An 18,022-nucleotide genomic window follows, 5' to 3' on the forward strand; every position below is an offset into this window, starting at 1 on the left:
AAACGGGGTGGGTAGTTGTGACGGAGGCCCCGGGACAGACACCCCGCAACGTGGGGTGTGGGGTGGAGGCCCCACCGAGCAGGCGGGGTGTCCGCTGGACAGCCCTGCTGCGGGAGATGGTGTGCGGCTCCCCCCCTTCGGCCTCTGGGTGTTTATTGAAACCGACCCTTATAGTCTGTCTCTGCTCAATAGAAAATGCCACTCGGCATTCGAAGCCCACGTGAAGTTAACGTTTCAGACCCAGAAATTCAGAGCAGCAACCCTCCTTCCGCTGGAGGGCTCCCTGTCTGATCTTCACAGTCTGCACCTCCACGTGTTTACGCACTCGGCGTCACGGGGACCGCTCTGAACGGGGGGCTCCGAGCCCGGTTTCCGCACCGGCGGTTGTGGCAGCGGCCACTGCCGGGGGATGTGTCGGGAGGCCAGAGGAAGGCCGGGGAAGGGGGGTGGCGTCCTGTCACCCGCCCCCCGGGGTGATGGTCTCAGCCGCAGGACGCAGAAGTGTCACACTCCCCAGTGGCCGGCACGGTTTACAAAGTGCTCTGGGTGCTCTGGAAACAGGAGTGTGTGTGGTTCATTCAGTGGTGTCGCCTGAGAGGGGTGCCGTGGTGTGCGTTCACCCATGGGGCTTAGCCAGACCACCGGTGAGACGGGCAGAGACCACCAACAAGCTCGCTGCGCCCCCGGCTCCCAGCGGCAGGGCGGGCTCTTCGGGTTCCAGTCCCTCCACCCACACAAGCCGGACAGAACAGCGTCAGCTCTGGCGCTGCAGTTGGGTCCCTGGGGGGCTTGGCACCTTGGGGGCTGAGCCCTGGGTCCTCCAGGACCCCCAGCCTGCTGGGCCGGGGGGATTCTGGGTTTAGGGGCAAGAGCCCTGTTGCCCAGCAGCCACCCTCACGAGGAGCCGCGGTGGGTCTGCTTCTGCGACTTAAGGAGGGGCGTCGCTCTCCATCTGCCGCCACACGGGTCGGGCCACCTCTCTCCCCGGCGGGGGCGTCTCATGTGCTGACGCCCCACTCTGACGTGGCCCCCGGGTGTGTATGAAGCTCTGCTCTGCGAATCCGGGGGCACCGACCTGGGCGCAGGTCCGTGCTGGGCCAGGGCTGGCTCGCCACCCTGCCCTCCTCCTCCGGCTGCAGGCGGGGGTGCCGTGCTGGGCCCTGAAGAGCAGGCGCGGGTCCTCGTGTGGGCGAGATGGGTCAGAAGCTGCCGTGGTGTGGTAAGGGCCCTGGGGACACAGGACACACTGTCTGCAGGGCTCAGGGAGGCTGACACGGGGGCTTGCGGCTGTGGGGTGTGGGACGCCCTCCTGCCTGCTCCTGTCGCCCCCTCGGTGTCTCCACGTCACTAGGGCCTGCCCACCTGGGTCCTGACTCTTCCCACCAGGTCTCTCCCTCAGAACTCTCCAGAACGTGGGGGCTGGTTATTTAGGGTCCAGGGTGGCCTTGTTGTCACAGGTAGCTGTGACTTCCACGACGCTGCTAGCGTCTCTTCAGGTGAGAGCTTCCTACCACAAGCAGGTGACAGACTCCAGAAGCCCCCGCCCTGGGTGACGCCTGGCACCCAGAGCAGCTCTCAGGGCGGGAAGCGGGCCTGCCGCGTCCCCGGGGCCTGGGGACCTCGGGCTGGACCTCAAGGGCCCCCCACACCAGGCCCAGGAGAGCCGAGCTTCTCCAAGGTGCTCACCCCGGACGGATGGCAGCAGGAGGAAGCGGGGCGTTTCCAGAAACGGTGAGTGCTCCGACGTCCTGGCGGGCGGTAACCCTGGGGCCTGGGGGGGCGGTGAGGGGAGGGAGCAAGGGTCCTGCCCGGAAGGGGACGATCTCCGGTCCCCGGGCGGCAGCAGGGCTCGGCCTCCCGGCTGTCGGGGACAGAATGGCTGGGAACAGGCGGGAATCGCTCTTAGTCAGGCCTTGACCTGCGGGAGCGCGGTCCTCCTCCGGCCCCCCACCGGCTTGGAACGTCACTGGGTCAGAGGGTCCACGGGGCTGCGACAGTGAGCTCGGCCCGGCTCGGAGGTGGGCGCATTTCCACGGGGTCCTACACTCGCACACATGAGCAGGGCTGCCGAGGGGCCCGCTGGGGGCTGATGGCAGGGGACAGGGGGCGGGGGGGGGGGGCACAGGGCCCCTGGACGTCCCTCATCCTCAGGCTCCCACTCGGGGCCACGAGGGGCTGGGTTGCGGCAACCAGAGCTGCGCACCGGGGGCTGCTTCGGGGACAGAGGGGACAAGGGAAGGGCCGGCCCAGGGACGGAGGAGGTGACAGGCTGTGTTGTCCTCCACCGCCCACACAGACCCCCGCAGACCAGCCCCCAGCAGGGCTGGGGCCCCGCCGTCCACTGAGAGGGGCTTCTCCAGGGTGGGGGCCTGGAGGGAGCAGCCGTAGGCCGTTCCTGAGGGGCGAGGGTGGAGGCACCGGGCCCGAGGCCCCTTCCCCTTCCCCAACCCCGTGCCCGCTCCTGCTGCACCCTCAGGAGGGCGGGCAGGCGGGGCTCCCGGCCGCTCCTGCCTTCCACACCCGGCTCCTGTCTGCAGCTCCGAGCCCTCGCCCCCGCTTTCAGGACCCCTCGGACCCCAGCGCCATCCCCCGGGTCCTGCGGCTCCTGTCTAACTCAGCCGAGAGGCCTGCCGCGTGCTGGCCCAGCTGCCCCCTGGCCCCCCACTCCCCTGGACGGCAGGCCAAGCCTGCGGAGACCCTGGTTGGAAACTGGACTCTGATTAGAGCAGACGCAGGGGCCTGCGGAAAGGCTGACTGCCCAGGAGAGGGTGTGCGCCCCAGCCCCATGCAGGCCCCGCGTGCCACCTGCAGGGGCGCCGTGGAGGCCGTGCTCTGGGCAGGGGGTCGGCCCATGGGGGGAGCTGTGTGGAGAGGCAGCCCGAGTGCCTGGCGGGGCCTGCAAGGGGGGTGGAGCCCCTGGGGACAGAGGGGCCTGCCCCCTCCCCGGGACCAAGTGTGTGGATGAGAATGCTCGGGGGCTCAGGGGCGGCCGGTGGGGCAGGCCCGTGCGGGCTCCCCCCCACCCCCACCCTCCAGGGTGAAGACACTCCCCCCCGGGACTCGCCCTCTGCACAAACAAGGCCGAGAAGCCCCGGTGGCTGGGGCTGTTGACATTGGCTCCTGGGCCCGAGCGCTGCCACCTACCTGGCCACGGGGACCTCCGGGGAGCCCGATGGCAGGGGCAGCGGCAGCCCAGCCTGCGGGTCAGGTCAGGACCGGGCCGGGCCAAAGGGTTGCCCGGGTGCTTCCCCAAGAAAGACCCAGAACGCAGGGCCAGGCGGAGGCGGCGAGGCCTGGCCGTCGGACCCACGGCTTCGCCGCCCCAGGCAGAGCCCCAGCCCCAGCCGGGCCCACTCGGCCACCAGAGGAGGGCGCCTGCCTGGCAGGGTGGCTCTGAACACGGAGGCCAGCGGAGGTCAGGGGCCCCCCCCGGGACGCACAGCGGGCCCGCTCGGGCTGGAGGGCGCTTGCGGAAAAGTCGCCTGGCCTCCCGCAGGGCCAGGCCACCCGGGCCTGTCCGCCCGCAGAGCGGCAGCTCCGCATGGACCTGCTGTGTGCGCCAGTCCCTGGGCGCTGCAGCCTCTCCTCCGACCTCAGCGGGTCTAAACTCGGACCGCGGCCGCGCCCTCCGTGGCCTGGCTCAGCCAGGGCATGCTGATTCCCCCTCTCAGCCCTTCTGGACACTGGTCTCCTCCCAGAAAGGTCCGGATGGCCCCGGGTCGGCCCCTGGGGCGGCGTCAGTGGGACCCGTCCCTGCTCCCCGCCCCACGGGGCCAGCACAAGGCTGAAAGGCCGTCCTGTCCCACAAGGCCACTGGGGCCGGGGCCAGCGGGAGGGTACGGGATGGCTCCATCCCTCGTCTGCCGTTTGCCGGTGCCGCAGGGAGGAAGAGGGCGGACCCAGGGGCCAGGAAGCGGGAAGTCAGGGCTGCCAGGGAGGATGCGTGTCCGTCGCCCCTGGGGTCAGAGCTGAGCTGCCCATCCCCCTCGGCCCAGACGTTGTTCCGGGGGGCGGGGGGTGGGCTCTCGGGGCGCGCTGGGCGTCTGGCCCCCGGACACCCCCCCGACACGGGAGCAGCCATGGGAGTGCCGGCCGTGGAGTATTCCTAGCTCCGCCCAGGCCCCTGTGCCGGCCCGCTCTCCGAGCTGCGCTGTGACTCCAGGACTCGGGAGGGAGAAGGGGCTGGGAGCGGCCGTCTTGGTCCGTTTACGGAGTCTCCGGCCCTGAACTGTCCTTTCCAGAAGGTCCCTCCCCCCAGCGTCTGCAGGGGGGGACGATGGGGCGGGGGGCGGCCGAGGAGGAGGCTCTGCGGTCGGGGGCTTGTCCCTGCCCACTTGAGAATGCTTCTTTGGGACGCTCGTCACAGCCGGGAGCCAAAGGCCACGGCACGGACAGGCGTGCTGAGAACGTGGCCCTCACCGCCCCCAGCCCCCGCCCGTGACCCGCGCTCCCTCCCTCAGCTCCCCGAGACACAACCAGGTCATTTAAGAGTGCGGCGACATTCTGGATGGGAAAGCGAAGGATTTCGGCTGTAAACATAGTTGTCGTTAAGCCGGTCCGACAGCGTCCAGACCTCTTTGGGGGGGGGGGGGGGGACCGGCGTGAGGAGGGCCCACTCCCTGCCCTTGCCCTGTCCGCGCTGGGGCGCCCTGCGGCCCTCAGCTCTGGCTCCTGGGGACACACCTCTGGCTCAGAGCGGCCACATGGAAATCCTAAACCGAGCTTTAAATGAGAAAAGGAACCACCCTTACTCAGATGTCCTGGTAACCCCCGGAAACTGGGGGTCAGGCCCAGGTAGGTCGAGGGTCTCACGGGCCGGGAGCCTCCCCGCAAACAGGGCTCCCACGGCACCAGGGCAGCATCCACAGCGGCGCCCACCAGCACCAGCTCCCCCCGTGTCCTCCCCCTCCCCAGGGCCTGGGCTCCGTGCAGGTCCAAGCTGTGGCAGGCCCGCCGGCACCACCAGAGAGCCCGGCCTGTCCCCAGGCTCGGCTGTGCCGCGAGGGCAGGGTCCACGCGTCGGGGGTAGGGGGCTCCGACAGGCCGGCGCTGAGCTCCCAGGTGCTCTCGCAGCACAAGCCTGAGGGAGCACCACAGAGCAGGTGTCCTCCCACCCCTGCCTCCCGGCCGCCGGCCAGCCACATCCTCGCCACGGCTCGGGTCCAGGCAGGGAGTCTCTCGGGGCAGGGGCGACACAGGCGGCTTTCTCTGTGTGGCCACCCTCTCCCCACTCTGCGCTGGAGCCCCGCCTCCTCCGTGGACCCCCCACAGTCACGGGGTGGCACCCCGAGGAGAGAGGGCCCAACACTGCAGGGGGTTCTCAGGATTGGAAGGAGGGTCCAGGGACCTTCCCAGGTTGGGGGCAGGGGAGGCAGGCACCCCAGCCAGGCGGGGGTGGGGAGAGGCCCGAGGAAGGACTGAGAACCCAGCCTCCTTGCAGCCCGGAGCTGGCCTCCCTCCTCGAATGCACACCCAGCAGGTCCTGAGCCGTGTCCCCGCGGCCCTGCACGTGACCGCCGCCAGCTCGGAGGGGGGGGACGCCGAGGACGGCCCCATTCCACCTGCACGACGACAGCCCTGAGTCGCCCGCAGGTGAGGCTCTGAGGCCCTGCCACCCGCCCGCCTCCCAGAGGGGAGGGGCCTTCCGGAACCTCAGACACAGGGAGAGCCACGTGATGCTTTGGGCTTCAAACATTGGGTCTTAAAATGAATCCGAAGTCATTTGGTTGATGAGCTTTGCCTTTATTCAAATGAAAACTTTTTAAACTGTGTTTCCATCCAGAGGTGGGCTTAAAGAAAAAATAAACACCGTCCACCTTTGAACTCTGAACTCGGAGTCAAGTTGCCGAGGTTTTCAACAAACCTTCCCAGGGAGCACGATCTCCCTGCGGTGCCGCGGGCTGCCAGCAGAGGGCAGCACGGCCACACAGGCTGGAAGGACAGGAGGGCCGCCCGAGGGTCCTGCCCGGGCCGGCTCGGCCTCCCCGCCCCACCCCGGGGGGCAGTGAGCCTGCAGGGGACACCAGGCCGTCGCTGCAGCGCGGGGGTGGCCTCTTCATGATGCCAGAGCCCCGGTGAGGCCATGGACCCAGGTCCAGGCCCGGCCTGAGCAGCAGTGGTGAATCCGGCTCTTGTTGACAGACGGACAGCCAGGCCCGTGCCCCCTCCCCCCCCCCAGTGTGCCTGCACCGGGCCCCAGGGTGGAGCAGCAGGACCCCAGGGAGCTGGGCCCAGTGCGGGTCCTTCCCTCCACCCGGGGCTCTGCACCCCGGGACCCCACTGCGCAGACAAGGTGTCTCCCGCTCCCCCATCTGGCCCGGGCCCCACCCCCACCCGACGTCCCCTCCCCCTGCCCGGGGGCCGCCTGGGGGCACAGCTCTGAAAGGCACACCTCCCCCAGAGAGCCAGGCTCTTCAGGGGCCGGAGGGGATCCTGACGCAGAGACGCGGGCGGACGCCAGACGGGGCGGGCTCTGCACTGCCCTCCCAACCCTGGGGCCACACGGACCTGCAGCCGTCCGGCCCCCCCCCCCGCCCCGCCCTCGGGCGAGCTCGCCTCCATCTGTGTGCCTCCTCGAGGAGACCCCAGCAGGTGGCTGGGCCGCAGGAGGGACCCTCCACGGTCGCGCCTCCAGGCTCCCGTGGGACAACGCTGACTCCGGGGCCCTGTCAAACGCCCTTTATTTCCAGTAGAAAAAGCGCGGCTTCCCCAAGACAGCAGAACGCACGGCGCCGACCTCGCCGGCCCCGGCTTCCCTGAGGGTCCTGTGCGTGGCCGGGCCGGGCCGAGGGAGGGGGGAGTCCCAGCGGCAGGGACAGGGAGGCCTCGGGGTGGCCGGCCTCAGTAGCAGTCGGCCTCGTGGTCCCCCAGGACGCCCACGGTGGCCAGCATGTCCTGCAGCAGCGACTGGGGGCTCCGCTCCACGTGGTCGCTGCTCTCCGCCAGCGCCCCCCGCAGGCCCTCCAGGTCCAGGGCCCTCAGCACGGCCACCGCGGCCTCGGGCTCCAGGGGCCCCAGCGGCTGGCCCTGCTCGCCGGCCCGCCACCTCTGCAGCGTGGCCTCCGCGGAGGCGGCGTCGGGGCCGCCCCCCATGCCCTGCGGGCCGTCGCAGGGGGCGGCCCTGTCCCGCAGGAAGAGGAGGAGGTCGCAGGACTTCTGGGCCACGGCCCGGTCGCAGTCGAACAGGGCCCGGAAGGCGAACTCGAAGAGCCGCACGCGGCAGAGCGCCCGCAGGGCCTGCGCCAGCCGGCCGGGGGCAGGGGCCGCGGGCGGGGCCACCGCGTAGGGACAGTCGGGGCCCGGCTGGCCCAGCATCTGGGCCAGGAACACCCGGGCCAGCTCCAGGCCCTGGGCCCGCACCTCCCAGTCCAGGTCCTGGCTCGCCGCCTGCAGCACCCTGGCCACGAAGCGCTCCGGGTCCGCGGCCACCTCGGCGTGGCCGTCCCTCAGCCACTCCGTGAAGACCTGCATGGCGGCCCTCCGGGGGAAGCCCTCCGAGTCCGTGGAGAGCACGTGCAGCAGGTCCAGCAGCAGGCTCTTCTGGGGGACAGAGGGGGGCGGGCACCCGCTGACCCGGGCGGCAGGCCAGGGGGAGCCCCGCGTGGACGGGCTGTGCGGGCCTGGGGCCAGGCCGCCTGGGGTGACCGTGTCTGAGGGACGTGGCGCTGACACCGGGAGGGAGACTGAGGGGGCGTGCCCTCGCCGGCATCGGGACGGGTCTCGGGGTGGGCTCCAGGGCCCCGGGTCCCGCCGACTCTCACCTGCGGGCCTCCCGGGCGCTCAGGGCTGCCTCGGGCGGCGTGCAGCCCCCGGCCGGAGAGCAGCCCCACGGCGGTCACCGCACTCGCGCGGACGTAGCTCTCGGGGTCCTGCAGGAGCTGCTCGGCGAGCTCAGGCACCTCCGAGGCCAGGAGCGCGTCTCTGAAGCCGGCCTGTCCTGGGGACGGGGTCGCCACAGCCAGCTGGGACCGCGGGTCGAGCTCACGGCTCCCCCGCACGCCGAGAGGGCGGCCGAGGGGACCCAGGCCAGCAAGGGGGTCGCGACACCCAGGCCGCCAGCACCCCCCAGATGCCCCCGCCTGCACTCACCTGCCCAGGACCGGGTCACCTGGGCCAGGAACTCGAGGCCCGAGTCCCTCACCTCCCAGCAGGGGCTGCACAGGCGCTTCTGCAGCACAGGGAGAAGCTCTGGGGCGGGAGGGCGGTTCAGAGTGGCCCGGCCGCCGCCCCCGGCCCCGCCCCCGCCGGCCCCACCCCTCGGCCACACTGTGCCCTGGGAGGGGCCGGTTACCTCCAAGGAAGCGCTGGGTGTGGGGGTCCAGGTCGCAGGAGCCAGGGGGCTGGGGGGAGCTCAGCAGCCACCTGAGCGTGGCCTGGAAGGCCTTCCTCAGGACCTGGGGCGGCAGAGCGGGCTGCAGGGCCGGCAGCGGGGATGCCCGCCGGCCCCACCCGCACCCCCACCCCGTGCCCCTGCCCCGGATGTGAGACCGGCCACCCTGGGGGAGGGAGCACGGGGCTTCCTTCCATGAGGCCGAGGCTTCAGGAAGCAGCAGAACTGACCCCCAGACGAGGGAGAGTGAGGGGGCCCCGTGGGGAACCTCACTCCTGGGGACATGTGTTCCTGCCCCCAGACCCTGGAGATGGCCCTCGCGCCTTTGCCTGAAAGCCCTGAGTTGCTGGGGGGGGGGGGCCCCTGCATCCAGCGCTCCCCACCGCCGCTCAGCAGCCCGTGTGCCGCTCGCTCCGCACCCACGGGGCCCGACTGCAGCGAACACCGGGCACCCAGCACAGGGGCCCGTGGCCCCAGGTCACGTCTCCTGTGGAGACCCCAAGAGGAGCCCTGACCTGTCCCGCTGCCCACAGCCCAGTGCGCCCTGGTACCCGGCACTCAGCCCTGCCAGGCCCCGCCAGCTCACTCCGAGCTGGCCCCGCCCCCGCCCCCGCAGGCCTGTACCGTGGGGCTGGAGTCGGGGCTCGCGAGGTAGTCTAGGAGGACGGCGAACACCCGCGGCAGCAGCTCTCGCGGCCCTGAGAGAGACGAGGGGGTGAGGCCGCAGCCTCCAGCGGGGGTCCCCAGCGGAGGAGGGAGTGCGTCCACCCCGGGGAGCAGGGACAGTCCGCCCCGGAGACCACGGGCAGGGGGCGGTGCCCCCGAGCAACAAGGAGAGGGGGAGGGGGGGCTCGCTCCAAACCCACGTCGAGCGCGAGGTGCACGCAGACGCACCTGTGTCCTGCGACAGCGCCCCCAGGAAGTCCAGGGCCGCTCGCTGCACCCGGACGCAGCCGGCCAGGGTCACGCAGAGGCGGCTCCCCACGCCGGAGGCCGGCACCGCCGAGCCGCGGCAGAACTGCAGGACGGTCACCGCGGCGCCGAGCAGGGCAGCCTGGGGCCAGGGCGAGGGGCGCTGGGGCTGGGGGGGGGGAGGGAGGGTCAGTGCGGCCGAGGGTCTGCCTCGGGGTGGGGGGGCACCGTGGGCCAGGGCCACACCTACCGTCGGCAGCAGCAGCTCCAGGTGGGCCAGGGTCTGGCACAGGAGGCCCACGCAGGCCGACCTGGAGGACAGGAGGACGTCCACCACGGCCGAGTCCTCTGCGGGCGCGGCCGGCAGGCCTGCGGGCGGACCAGAAATGGCTCCCAGTCAGCGGGCATGGCCGCCACGGGCCTTGCCAGAGGTCGTCGACCCCTCGTCCACCCACCAGCAGAGACTGGGCCTGGAGGGTCCGAGCAGGCGGCTGGCCCAGGGTGACGGCCAGCCAACCTGGGCTGGGCCTGGGCACCCGAGTCCCCGCCGCCCCACGGGCCGGCTCCTGAGGCCCAGGAGGCCCCTCCCCGTGCTTGGCACGGGCCCCACGGCACAGCTGGGTGTCCCCCCACCACACACCCACGTCTAATCCTCGAGCTGCCCTGCGGCTGACACGACAAGTCAGAGCCCGGGCGGGTCCGGGGTCGCGGAAGGCAGGCCGGCCGCTCTGCAAGTCGGGGCGGCGAGCGCCCCGCTGCCCCGCAGCTGCCCTGGCCCCAGAGTCCCGCGCCCCCAGGCCCACCTGCCCTCCCAAGAGGCGCACCTGGGGGTCCGGGGGCCTCAGCAGCGGCCTTCAGGACGCAGGCCAGGGGCTGCAGGAGCACGTCGAAGGCCTGTGTCCTCAGAGCCTGGGGACTGGGGACAGGGGACGCGGTGAGTGCCACCCCCCGACCCCAAGGCAAACCGGCCCCTCCCCACAGCCTCGGCTGGTGCCGGGTGTGTGGGATGTGGGGGGTGCGGGCCCAGCTTCTGGGCACTGGCACCCAACTCGGGGTTGCAACAGTGCTGGCCCAGGGTCTCCACCCGAGGTCACTGGGAGGCGCAGAGGCAGTGGTGCCAGTGGGTCGTGGACACAGGCCCAGCCCCGGGTGCAGGTGCTCTGCGAGCCTGTCTCAGCCCGGGGAGCCCGGGGAGCTGCTGTCGGAAAAGGTCCCTCTGTCTGCAGAGACGGTGCAGAGCTGCGGCTCGCACTGATGCCGAGGCGATGGCCCTCGCACCGCTGGCCACACATGGCCCAGCAGGCCCTGGGGGCAGCCTCTGCCGGTCCTCAGCCTCCAGCGCTCCCTGGAGCCCCCCGCCCCCACACCGCGGGCCCCACACTCACCAGTCCTGCAGCTTCAGGACCCCCAGAGCCAGAGGCCCCGCCTGGGTGGGGCTCAGGTGGCCCAGGGTCTGCGCCAGCGTCTCCCACAGGCCGCTGTCGGAGCTCAGCGCAGGGGACCTGCGGGGAAGGGCCCAGAGAGAGGACGTCACTCCTGCCCTGCCCCCACTGCCCACGCGGTACCGGGAGACCACCGCCCGCAGCTGGGCCTGCCCAGCAGGCGGAGGGTCCTCCCCAGGGGCCGGCTTCCAGACCCTCCGCCGCTCCCCCCACTCAAGGCAGCACACCCCCCACTCAAGGCGGCGTGCTCGGGGAGCCAGTGAGACGCGGCCCAGTGCTGCCCTGAGGCATCCCGAGGACAGCCAGCACCCGCCCCCCTTCCCCGCCCCCCACTACGCCCTGGGGGGGGGGCAGGGGCCTGACCGGGCCACGCTGAGCAAGAGATCCACCAGTGCGTGTGCGGCCAGGACGGGGTCCTTCTCCAGCAGACGGGCCACGGGGGGGCTCAGCCGCTCCCAGAGGACCTGCCCCCAAGGGCCGTGGCAGCGCCCGAAGGTGGTGCTCAGGACGTGCAGGGCCTGCGTGACCCGCGGGGCGGCTGCGGAGCACAGGGCCTCTTCGATGTGGCCCACGATCCTCTGGGCGCACGCCGGCCAGTCACGGGCCTGCAGGCCGGGCTGGGCCCCGGCTGGGCCCCCCATGCACAGGGCCAGGACGTGGGCCAGGAGCTGCCCAGCCGCCGAGGCCACGAACAGGCTGGAGTCCCCCTGCAGGGAGAAGACGGTGTCCAGGGCGCCTGGGGAGCGGAGAAGACAGTGGGGTCAGTGTGGACAGGGCGTGCTGGAGGCCGCGGCACGGGGCGGCGTCCGACAGCAGAGCCCAGCCCCTCAGGGAGGCGCCTGAGCATGGCCAGCTGCCAGAGGGGCCGCCAGGGGCCCGGCCGTCCTCTGCTTGGATACCGGGGACCTGGAGCTGGGCCCCGGCTGCTGGGGCTCAGTGGGGTGGGCCTCGTCCTAGGAACCAAAAGTTCGCCGGTTCAATCCCCAGTCAGGGCACACGCCTGGGTTGCAGGCCAAGTCCCCAGTAGGGGGCGCACAAGAGGCAACCAATTGATGTTTCTCTCTCTCTCTCTTTTCCCCCTCCCTTCCCCTCTCTAAAACCAAATCAAACAGTTTAAAGGAAAAGGGAGCAGAGCCGGAGTGTGGTGGGGCGATCGGCACCGTTTTCTACCACGGCTTTACACCCGCCGGGGCCGCCGAGTCACTCACCGAAGTCGTCCAGGAAGCGCAGGGCGCTGGGGTGCTGTGCCATCGCACGCAGGCCCTGGATCCAGCCGCTGCGCACCGTGGGCGCCGTCCAGGCTGCTCCGCCCAGGGGCCCCGCCTCCCCGAAGAGCCCCGGCAGCAGCTGCCCCTGCTGGAGTGGAGAAGGGACGGTGACCGGGCCGGGCTCCTGGGGACAGGCAGCCCGGAGACGCCCTCCCACTGTGGGTGCTCGCGGGGGAAGCTTCTTGCACGCTGAGGGCGTGCCCTGGGGCCACTGTGCCCCCGGGAGGTGGCTGGTGGCAGCACCCCCCTTGCCACGTTTTACACCAAGGTCCCTCAGTTGTACCACCGTTCACTGCAGACACGCCCCCCTGCAGGACACCACCCTCCTCATACCCCCACCCTGACGCCCCAGCACAGCCCGTGTGGCAGGCCCGTCCCCACCCCGGTTCACGCTCTTTACAAGCCACGGGGTCGGGGGAGTCCCATTTCGGAGACTCGGGGGTGGTGACAGCCGTCCCTGCTGGGAGAGCCCGCGGGGAAGAAGGCCACGCAGCCTCCGCGGCCGGGCTCACCTGCAGGTACTGGAAGCAGTCCTCCTGGGCCGCCAGCAGGCCCGCCAGGCGGAGGGAGAAGGCGAGGACGCCGGGGCTCAGGCCCGGGGCTCTCGGCACCTGGCACAGCAGCTCCACCAGGCAGGGGCTGCCCTCCAACAGCAGCAGGCTGGACCCTGGACACAGGCCCACCAGGGAGCGCGTCACCGGGGGCACGGCGCTGGGGGCCGCTCCCCCGGCGCTCCCGGGTCCCCTTCTCTCAGGCCTTCAGAGTCGGGGGGTCTGGCGGGGAGCACACCTCCGCGGCCATTGCAACAAGGGACTCACGTCTCAGTTCGACGTGGGGAACAACCTAGAAAGCCAGCACCTCGCCGGGGTAGGGAGGGGGCAGAGACGGGAAGCACCAATGGCCAAAAGCCCTGAAAAGACGCACCGCCCTGCTGACCACGGAAAAGAAGTGCAGGTCCAAGCAGGAGACCATTTCCCCTCTGAGATGGACACTTCCTCCTCAAACCGCGAGTACCCGCTGCAAGGAAGCACAGAGGTGGCTGCTCGTGCCCAGACCCGGCCCCCGAGGGCCTGCCCCACCCACGCTGCACCCACGGGGAGGCTGGGAGAGGCCTCCCAATGCGGAGCGGCCCTCGGGAGCGAGGGAGACGAAGGAGCAAGAGGCCCACAGTGGACACGCGGGCAAGTCTGAAAGGCACCGGCTCCCCCCGTCGGGGTTGACTTCTGAAGGGCTCTGAGACAAGGCGGACTCAGACAGCAGCAGACGATGACGCAGAAGAGCGTGCCGGCCTGGAGCACCGGGGCCCGGGTACCCCGGGACCCTCGGAACAGGGGACACAGATTCTCCTTCCCTCGAGACTGCTATCCAGCCGGTGCCTGCCGGGGGCCACCAAAGAACTCGCGTGGATGGGACGCACAACTTCAAAGCCAGAAGGAAGAGCGGAAAAACCAGAAGCGTGGACGGCCTGGCGGAGGGCAGGGAGAGAGACGTGGGAGAAGCACACAGGACCGTGGCGAGCACAGGTCCAACGAGAACAGCAAACGCCAGACGGCACCGACTGAACTCCGGTGAGAGCTCCGGGGATTAGACTGGGAGCCGAGGGCCACCCAGCTCCGGCCCGTCCGTGTGAGACGCCTCCGCCTCCCGCTCGGGGACCCGCCCAGGGCAGGCGGTGGAGAGAGGCAGCGGGCGACTCCGGGATTTGAAGAAGCTGGTGCGGCCAGGGTCGGGCCGGACAGAACGGACCCCGGGGCAGAAAGCCCCTCCGCGCTGCGGCCCAGGGTCGCGCTCAGAGAGACAGACAGGCCCTGGAAGGCGCGGCGGTCTCCGCCGGCTCCGACCCGCCCCCAGCGCCCGTCCAGGTCTGTGAAGGGGAGAAAAGACGCCCAGAGAAACACCGCCCGGCCCGCAGGCCCAGAGTGACGTTTTACCCCTCGAAGAAACATGGAGGCAGACGGACCAGCAAGAACGACGGGGACTTGAACCAGAGGACCCGTGTGGAGCTCTGGGCTAGGACACGGGACACGGGGCGGGGCAGGGGGGCTGCTCCGGTACCAGGCTTCTCTTCCGGGTAAAAATGTCGCAGAACCAGACCGTGGCGACGGCTGCCCAACCCTGCACGTTTACGAACAGCCACTGAATTGTGTGTTTTCAACGGGTCAGCTGGGTGGAATGCAAATCATAGCTCAACAGAGGCGCTCAAAAATACTCTCCTTTCACCCGACTGAGGACTCTGCAAACACCGAAGAGCAGCACCCTCACGCATGACGCCCACAGCGCGTGCGGACCCGGCCCGTGCGGCACGGCTCGACCGACGCCCCGCAGACGGCAGCACCGGTGTTTCCTCGCTCCGACAAAACCCGTTAGAAAGACGGAGAGAAAACCACATTTTGCATCTGAAAGACTCCCTGTGAAGTATTTTGTGGGCAAAGGAAAAAGTCACAACACAAAGTCCAAAATACCTGGAACCCAATCACAGCAGACATACTGCACGGCGACACCGCGGGACGACCCCCCAGGGGGGTGCGGCCTCTCGGGCCCGCGGGGAACGAGAAGACTGAGACGGCCACCCCAAGAGAGAGCAAGAGGGAAAGGAGACCCAAACCAGCATCGAAGGAGGGACACCAGCGACTGGGGTCATCGTGGCGCTGCCGGCAGCAAGGAAGCCGGAGACGCATGCGTCACCTGGCGACAGCGACGTGACCGACGCAACGAGCGACAGCCCGTCACCCCGCGTGCTCCATGCGGAAAACACCCGCCGTGAGGGTGAGGGTGAGGGAGGCAAGGAGGACGCCGAAGGGCCTCGGGGCGTCGCTTTTATAGGAAAAACACAGCTTTACGACGAGTCAGGGAAGAAGCCTGACGGGAAATAGAGAGCGGACGGTGGTGTAAAGAATGGGTAATACTTTTGTAAAGGAAGAGAAAGCAAAACCAGTTTCCTGATAAAGCAGCAAAAACAAAAGCACTGATAACAAAAGTAAGCCTGTCCACGCCCCCTGCCCCCTGCAGCCGCCCCGGGGCTAGGACGTCAGCCCCAGCTCCCGCTCCCCTGAGGGCTCCCTTGGGTGTCCCCCAGTAACTGGCGGGGGGGGAGGGGTCTTTACAGTGTGAAGGAAGGACTCCACCCAGATGGGCACCCCTTCCCCAGGATGGGGGAGCCCTCTGCACCCTCTGGCCCGGGGGCAAAAACAGCAGCAGCACCCCCACCCTTACCGGCTTCAGTTACGGTTTTAAACCAGTCCAGCAGCTTCTCCAAACAGGTATCATCTGCCACGGGCTGCCTGGGGTCTGCCAGGGCAGCACAGAGGGCCGGGAGGAGCTGGGAGCACTCTGGGTCCATGGCGAGGCCGGGGCTCCTGCGAAGGAAATGTCAGGGCCAGGTGCCGCCAGGACTGCCGGACGAGGTGGGCGCCCAGCCTCGGCCTCAGTGGGGCTGGAAGGAGGAGGTCGAGGGCGGGCAGGGCCCTGCGTCCTGGCCTCGGGGCTGGGAGGGAGTCCGCCGTCTGGTGTCAATCACGAGGCCTTGGGCGCTCCAAGCTGCCGACCTCGGACTCCGGGGGAAGGACGAGAGCATGACGCTCACCGAGGATGCGGGTAGGCCAGCCGGGGCTGTGGGTACGTTCTGGGGCAGCCACGTGTACAGACAGGGCCGGCGCGTCTCTGCCCGGGTTGGGAGGTCAGTCCGGAGTCAGCGCGGCTGCACTCGGCAACCGTGCACACGCCAGCGGAGCGCGCGACAGGAAGGCCAGGACCGGGGTGTGCACGGGCGTGTGGGGCCTGGGCGGGGGTCTCCCCGGGTACATGCATTAACGTGCACCCCAAGTGCAGCAAGCAACTTAAAAACCGCCTGGGGTCGGGGGGGGGGGGGTTGGGGAGGTGGCCAGCGGTTCTGCCGGGATCGGGGGGTCTGCCTGGGCTGGGGTGTCCGTCTCTCCACCCGGACGAGCCCAGACCCCTGCTACAGAGCCCTCCCTGCCGTTCGGGGTCGTCAGTTTTAGGCCCGTGGACCCCGCCGCGGGCGCCCGGCCCGGGCAGCGCAGAAGGCCCACCGGGGGCAGGGGCCGCCAGCCGCGGTGGCGCTGGGACCCCCGCGCACGCCGGTCCGGAGTGCGCCCCCGCCCTCGCGCGGGATTCCCATCCAACCCCACCACGGAGCCCGCGACCCCCGGCACGCGCCTCACCAGCTCCGCGGTCCTCGGCCGCCGCGGCTCCGCCCCCGCCCCGCAGGCCCCGCCCCGGGCCGCGCCACCCGCCGGATCTGGAGGGGACGAGGACGGGGACCGCGGCCCTGGGAAGCCGTAGAAGCTCCCCGTAGACCACTCTGGGGGCCCAGGGGTCCGGGCTGGGGGCAGGAGCTCAGTCTGAAAGGCGTTGGAGGCCAGCCGGCGCCACACCGGCCGCTCCGACCCGGAACCTCCCCCCGCCCCGGGACGCCCAGTGGTACGTGCCGGAGCGACCGACCGGCCTTGCGCCTGGAAGGCGGGGCTTCTTCGGAAGGGGTGTGGCTATTTACAGGAAGGGGCGTGGCCTGCCCAGCCCGGGGGTACCTCCGGCTCCAGAGGGCTGCACGTGCCAGAAAGGGGCGTCGTCGTCCTTGAGGCAAGGTCCTTGGTCATTTGGCCTGAAAACTGGGCCATCTGGTGCCCGTAGCCACGTGCCAGAGGTTGTCAAGGCCAGTGGATAGAAATATAAAAACAAGGCTCGTCTTCACTGCGAGTGTTTCAGCAACGTTTTGGGGGGAACGCGGGGTTAAGGAACTAAAAAGCAGAGTTCCTGTGGGCATTAAGGAAAAAGGGAGCTTTAAACACATTAACGTTGATGGGGGACGACTTCAGACGAGCGTCCTTCCCGACCCTCGCCCTCCTGCCCTAGAACGACGTGGGTGCAAAGGTTTGACCTGCATGGGTGCCTGCCCTGAACTGAGACCCCCCCTAACGGAAAGAGGGGATGCGCGTCCTCGCCGAGGCAGTGGTCGTGGGGGAACCTCCCAGCACTGTGCTAAGTGCTTCTCTCCACACACACTCGGGTGACTCGGCAGCAAGCCCGGAAGGGTGGGTGCTACAGCCGTCCCTCCAGACGAGGAAACTGAGGCACGGGGAGGCTCACTCTCACGATCTCACAGCGAGTGGGTTGGCGCAGCTTGGGTCTGGACCCAGGCAGTCTGGCTCTGCACTTACGAGGCCCCCAATTTCTTACACACTTTTTTTTTAAAGATTTTATTTATTTATTTTTAGGGAGGGAAGGGAGAGAGAGAGAGAGAGAGACATCAATGTGCGGTTGCTGGGGGTTATGGCCTGCAACCCAGGCATGTGCCCTGACTGGGAATCGAACCTGGGACACTTTGGTTCCCAGCCGGAGCTCAATCCACTGAGCTATGCCAGCCAGGGCAAGGCCCCCAATTTCTTACCAGAAACCTGGGGACAAATGGGTCAGAGTTGTTCAGATTCTAGGGATGGTTCGCTTGGGCTGTGGATGACATTAAAATCCCGGGGTGGGGTGGGGGGAGCTGATGCCACACTCCATCCAGGGGTGTCCAACCTTTTGGTTTCTCTGCGCCACACTAGAAGAGTTGTCTTCTAAGGACCCTACATAAAATGCATTGTTACATGTAATCACACACACACACACACAAAAAACCTCGTATTGTTTGAAATAAATTGGGCCGCATTCACAGCCATCCAGGGCTGCATGCCGCCAGCGGGCACAGGTCGGACACCCCTGCAACCCGAAGCATTTCTCGTTCCGCCAGGAAACACGCGAGTACGCACTTCACGTGGAATAAACACTCGACAGGCTCAGCGCAGATGCGTGCGGACCAATGAGTTGAGGTCAGGGCTGATTGAGCCAGCGCGGGGTCATGCAAGTTTTCCAAAGGGTTTAGCATGAAGACCGGCAGATAAAACACTGTAGACGTGTGCGGAATGCGAGAAAGTGAGCGAGGCCGCAGACGCCGGCAGCGCAGGGAGTCCGCGCAGCCCCAGGACCGGGAGCGGCGACTCGAGCCGCAGGCGAAACGGCGCGCGGAAGGCCGAGGAGCCCTGCGGCAGGGGAGGCTCCGGGAGCGCCGCCTG

At 69.3% G+C, this 18,022-nt stretch overlaps 1 protein-coding gene across 3 annotated transcripts; it reads right to left on the bottom strand.

The window, feature by feature from the left end:
- Window positions 1-6,615: 6,615 nt before the first annotated feature.
- BRAT1 (BRCA1 associated ATM activator 1) lies at window positions 6,616-16,168 on the bottom strand. Of its 3 annotated transcripts, none has more exons than XM_028527273.2 (14): window positions 15,535-16,111; window positions 15,165-15,307; window positions 12,464-12,618; window positions 11,892-12,039; window positions 11,047-11,419; window positions 10,627-10,743; window positions 10,066-10,157; window positions 9,492-9,610; window positions 9,224-9,410; window positions 8,954-9,027; window positions 8,291-8,393; window positions 8,089-8,187; window positions 7,761-7,936; window positions 6,616-7,536 (listed from the first exon to the last, which is right to left on the bottom strand). In XM_028527273.2, exons 1-14 carry the CDS (start codon window positions 15,756-15,758, stop codon window positions 6,841-6,843), a joined length of 2,706 nt encoding a protein of 901 aa, XP_028383074.2. In that variant the 5' UTR covers window positions 15,759-16,111; the 3' UTR covers window positions 6,616-6,840. The 3 variants fall into 3 exon arrangements, with proteins under 3 accessions (XP_028383074.2, XP_028383073.1, XP_035869715.1); XM_028527272.2 differs by lacking the exon at window positions 15,535-16,111 and adding an exon at window positions 16,133-16,168 and having other exon boundaries at window positions 6,619-7,539; XM_036013822.1 differs by having other exon boundaries at window positions 6,619-7,539; window positions 15,535-16,110.
- Window positions 16,169-18,022: the final 1,854 nt, after the last annotated feature.

The sequence above is a fragment of the Phyllostomus discolor genome, chromosome 13 (genome assembly GCF_004126475.2).
Source record: "Phyllostomus discolor isolate MPI-MPIP mPhyDis1 chromosome 13, mPhyDis1.pri.v3, whole genome shotgun sequence".
NCBI lineage: Eukaryota > Metazoa > Chordata > Mammalia > Chiroptera > Phyllostomidae > Phyllostomus > Phyllostomus discolor.

Excerpts from the sequence above, each read along its gene's own strand:
- BRAT1 (XM_036013822.1), bottom strand. The coding sequence starts at position 15,758 with ATGCATGTACCCGGGGAGACCCCCGCCCAGGCCCCACACGCCCGTGCA. Across the intron at positions 12,040-12,463 it reads ACTGCTTCCAGTACCTGCAG|CAGGGGCAGCTGCTGCCGGG; the intron begins GTGAGCCCGGCC and ends TCTCCACTCCAG. Across the intron at positions 7,937-8,088 it reads GGTGACCCGGTCCTGGGCAG|GACAGGCCGGCTTCAGAGAC; the intron begins GTGAGTGCAGGC and ends CCCCGTCCCCAG.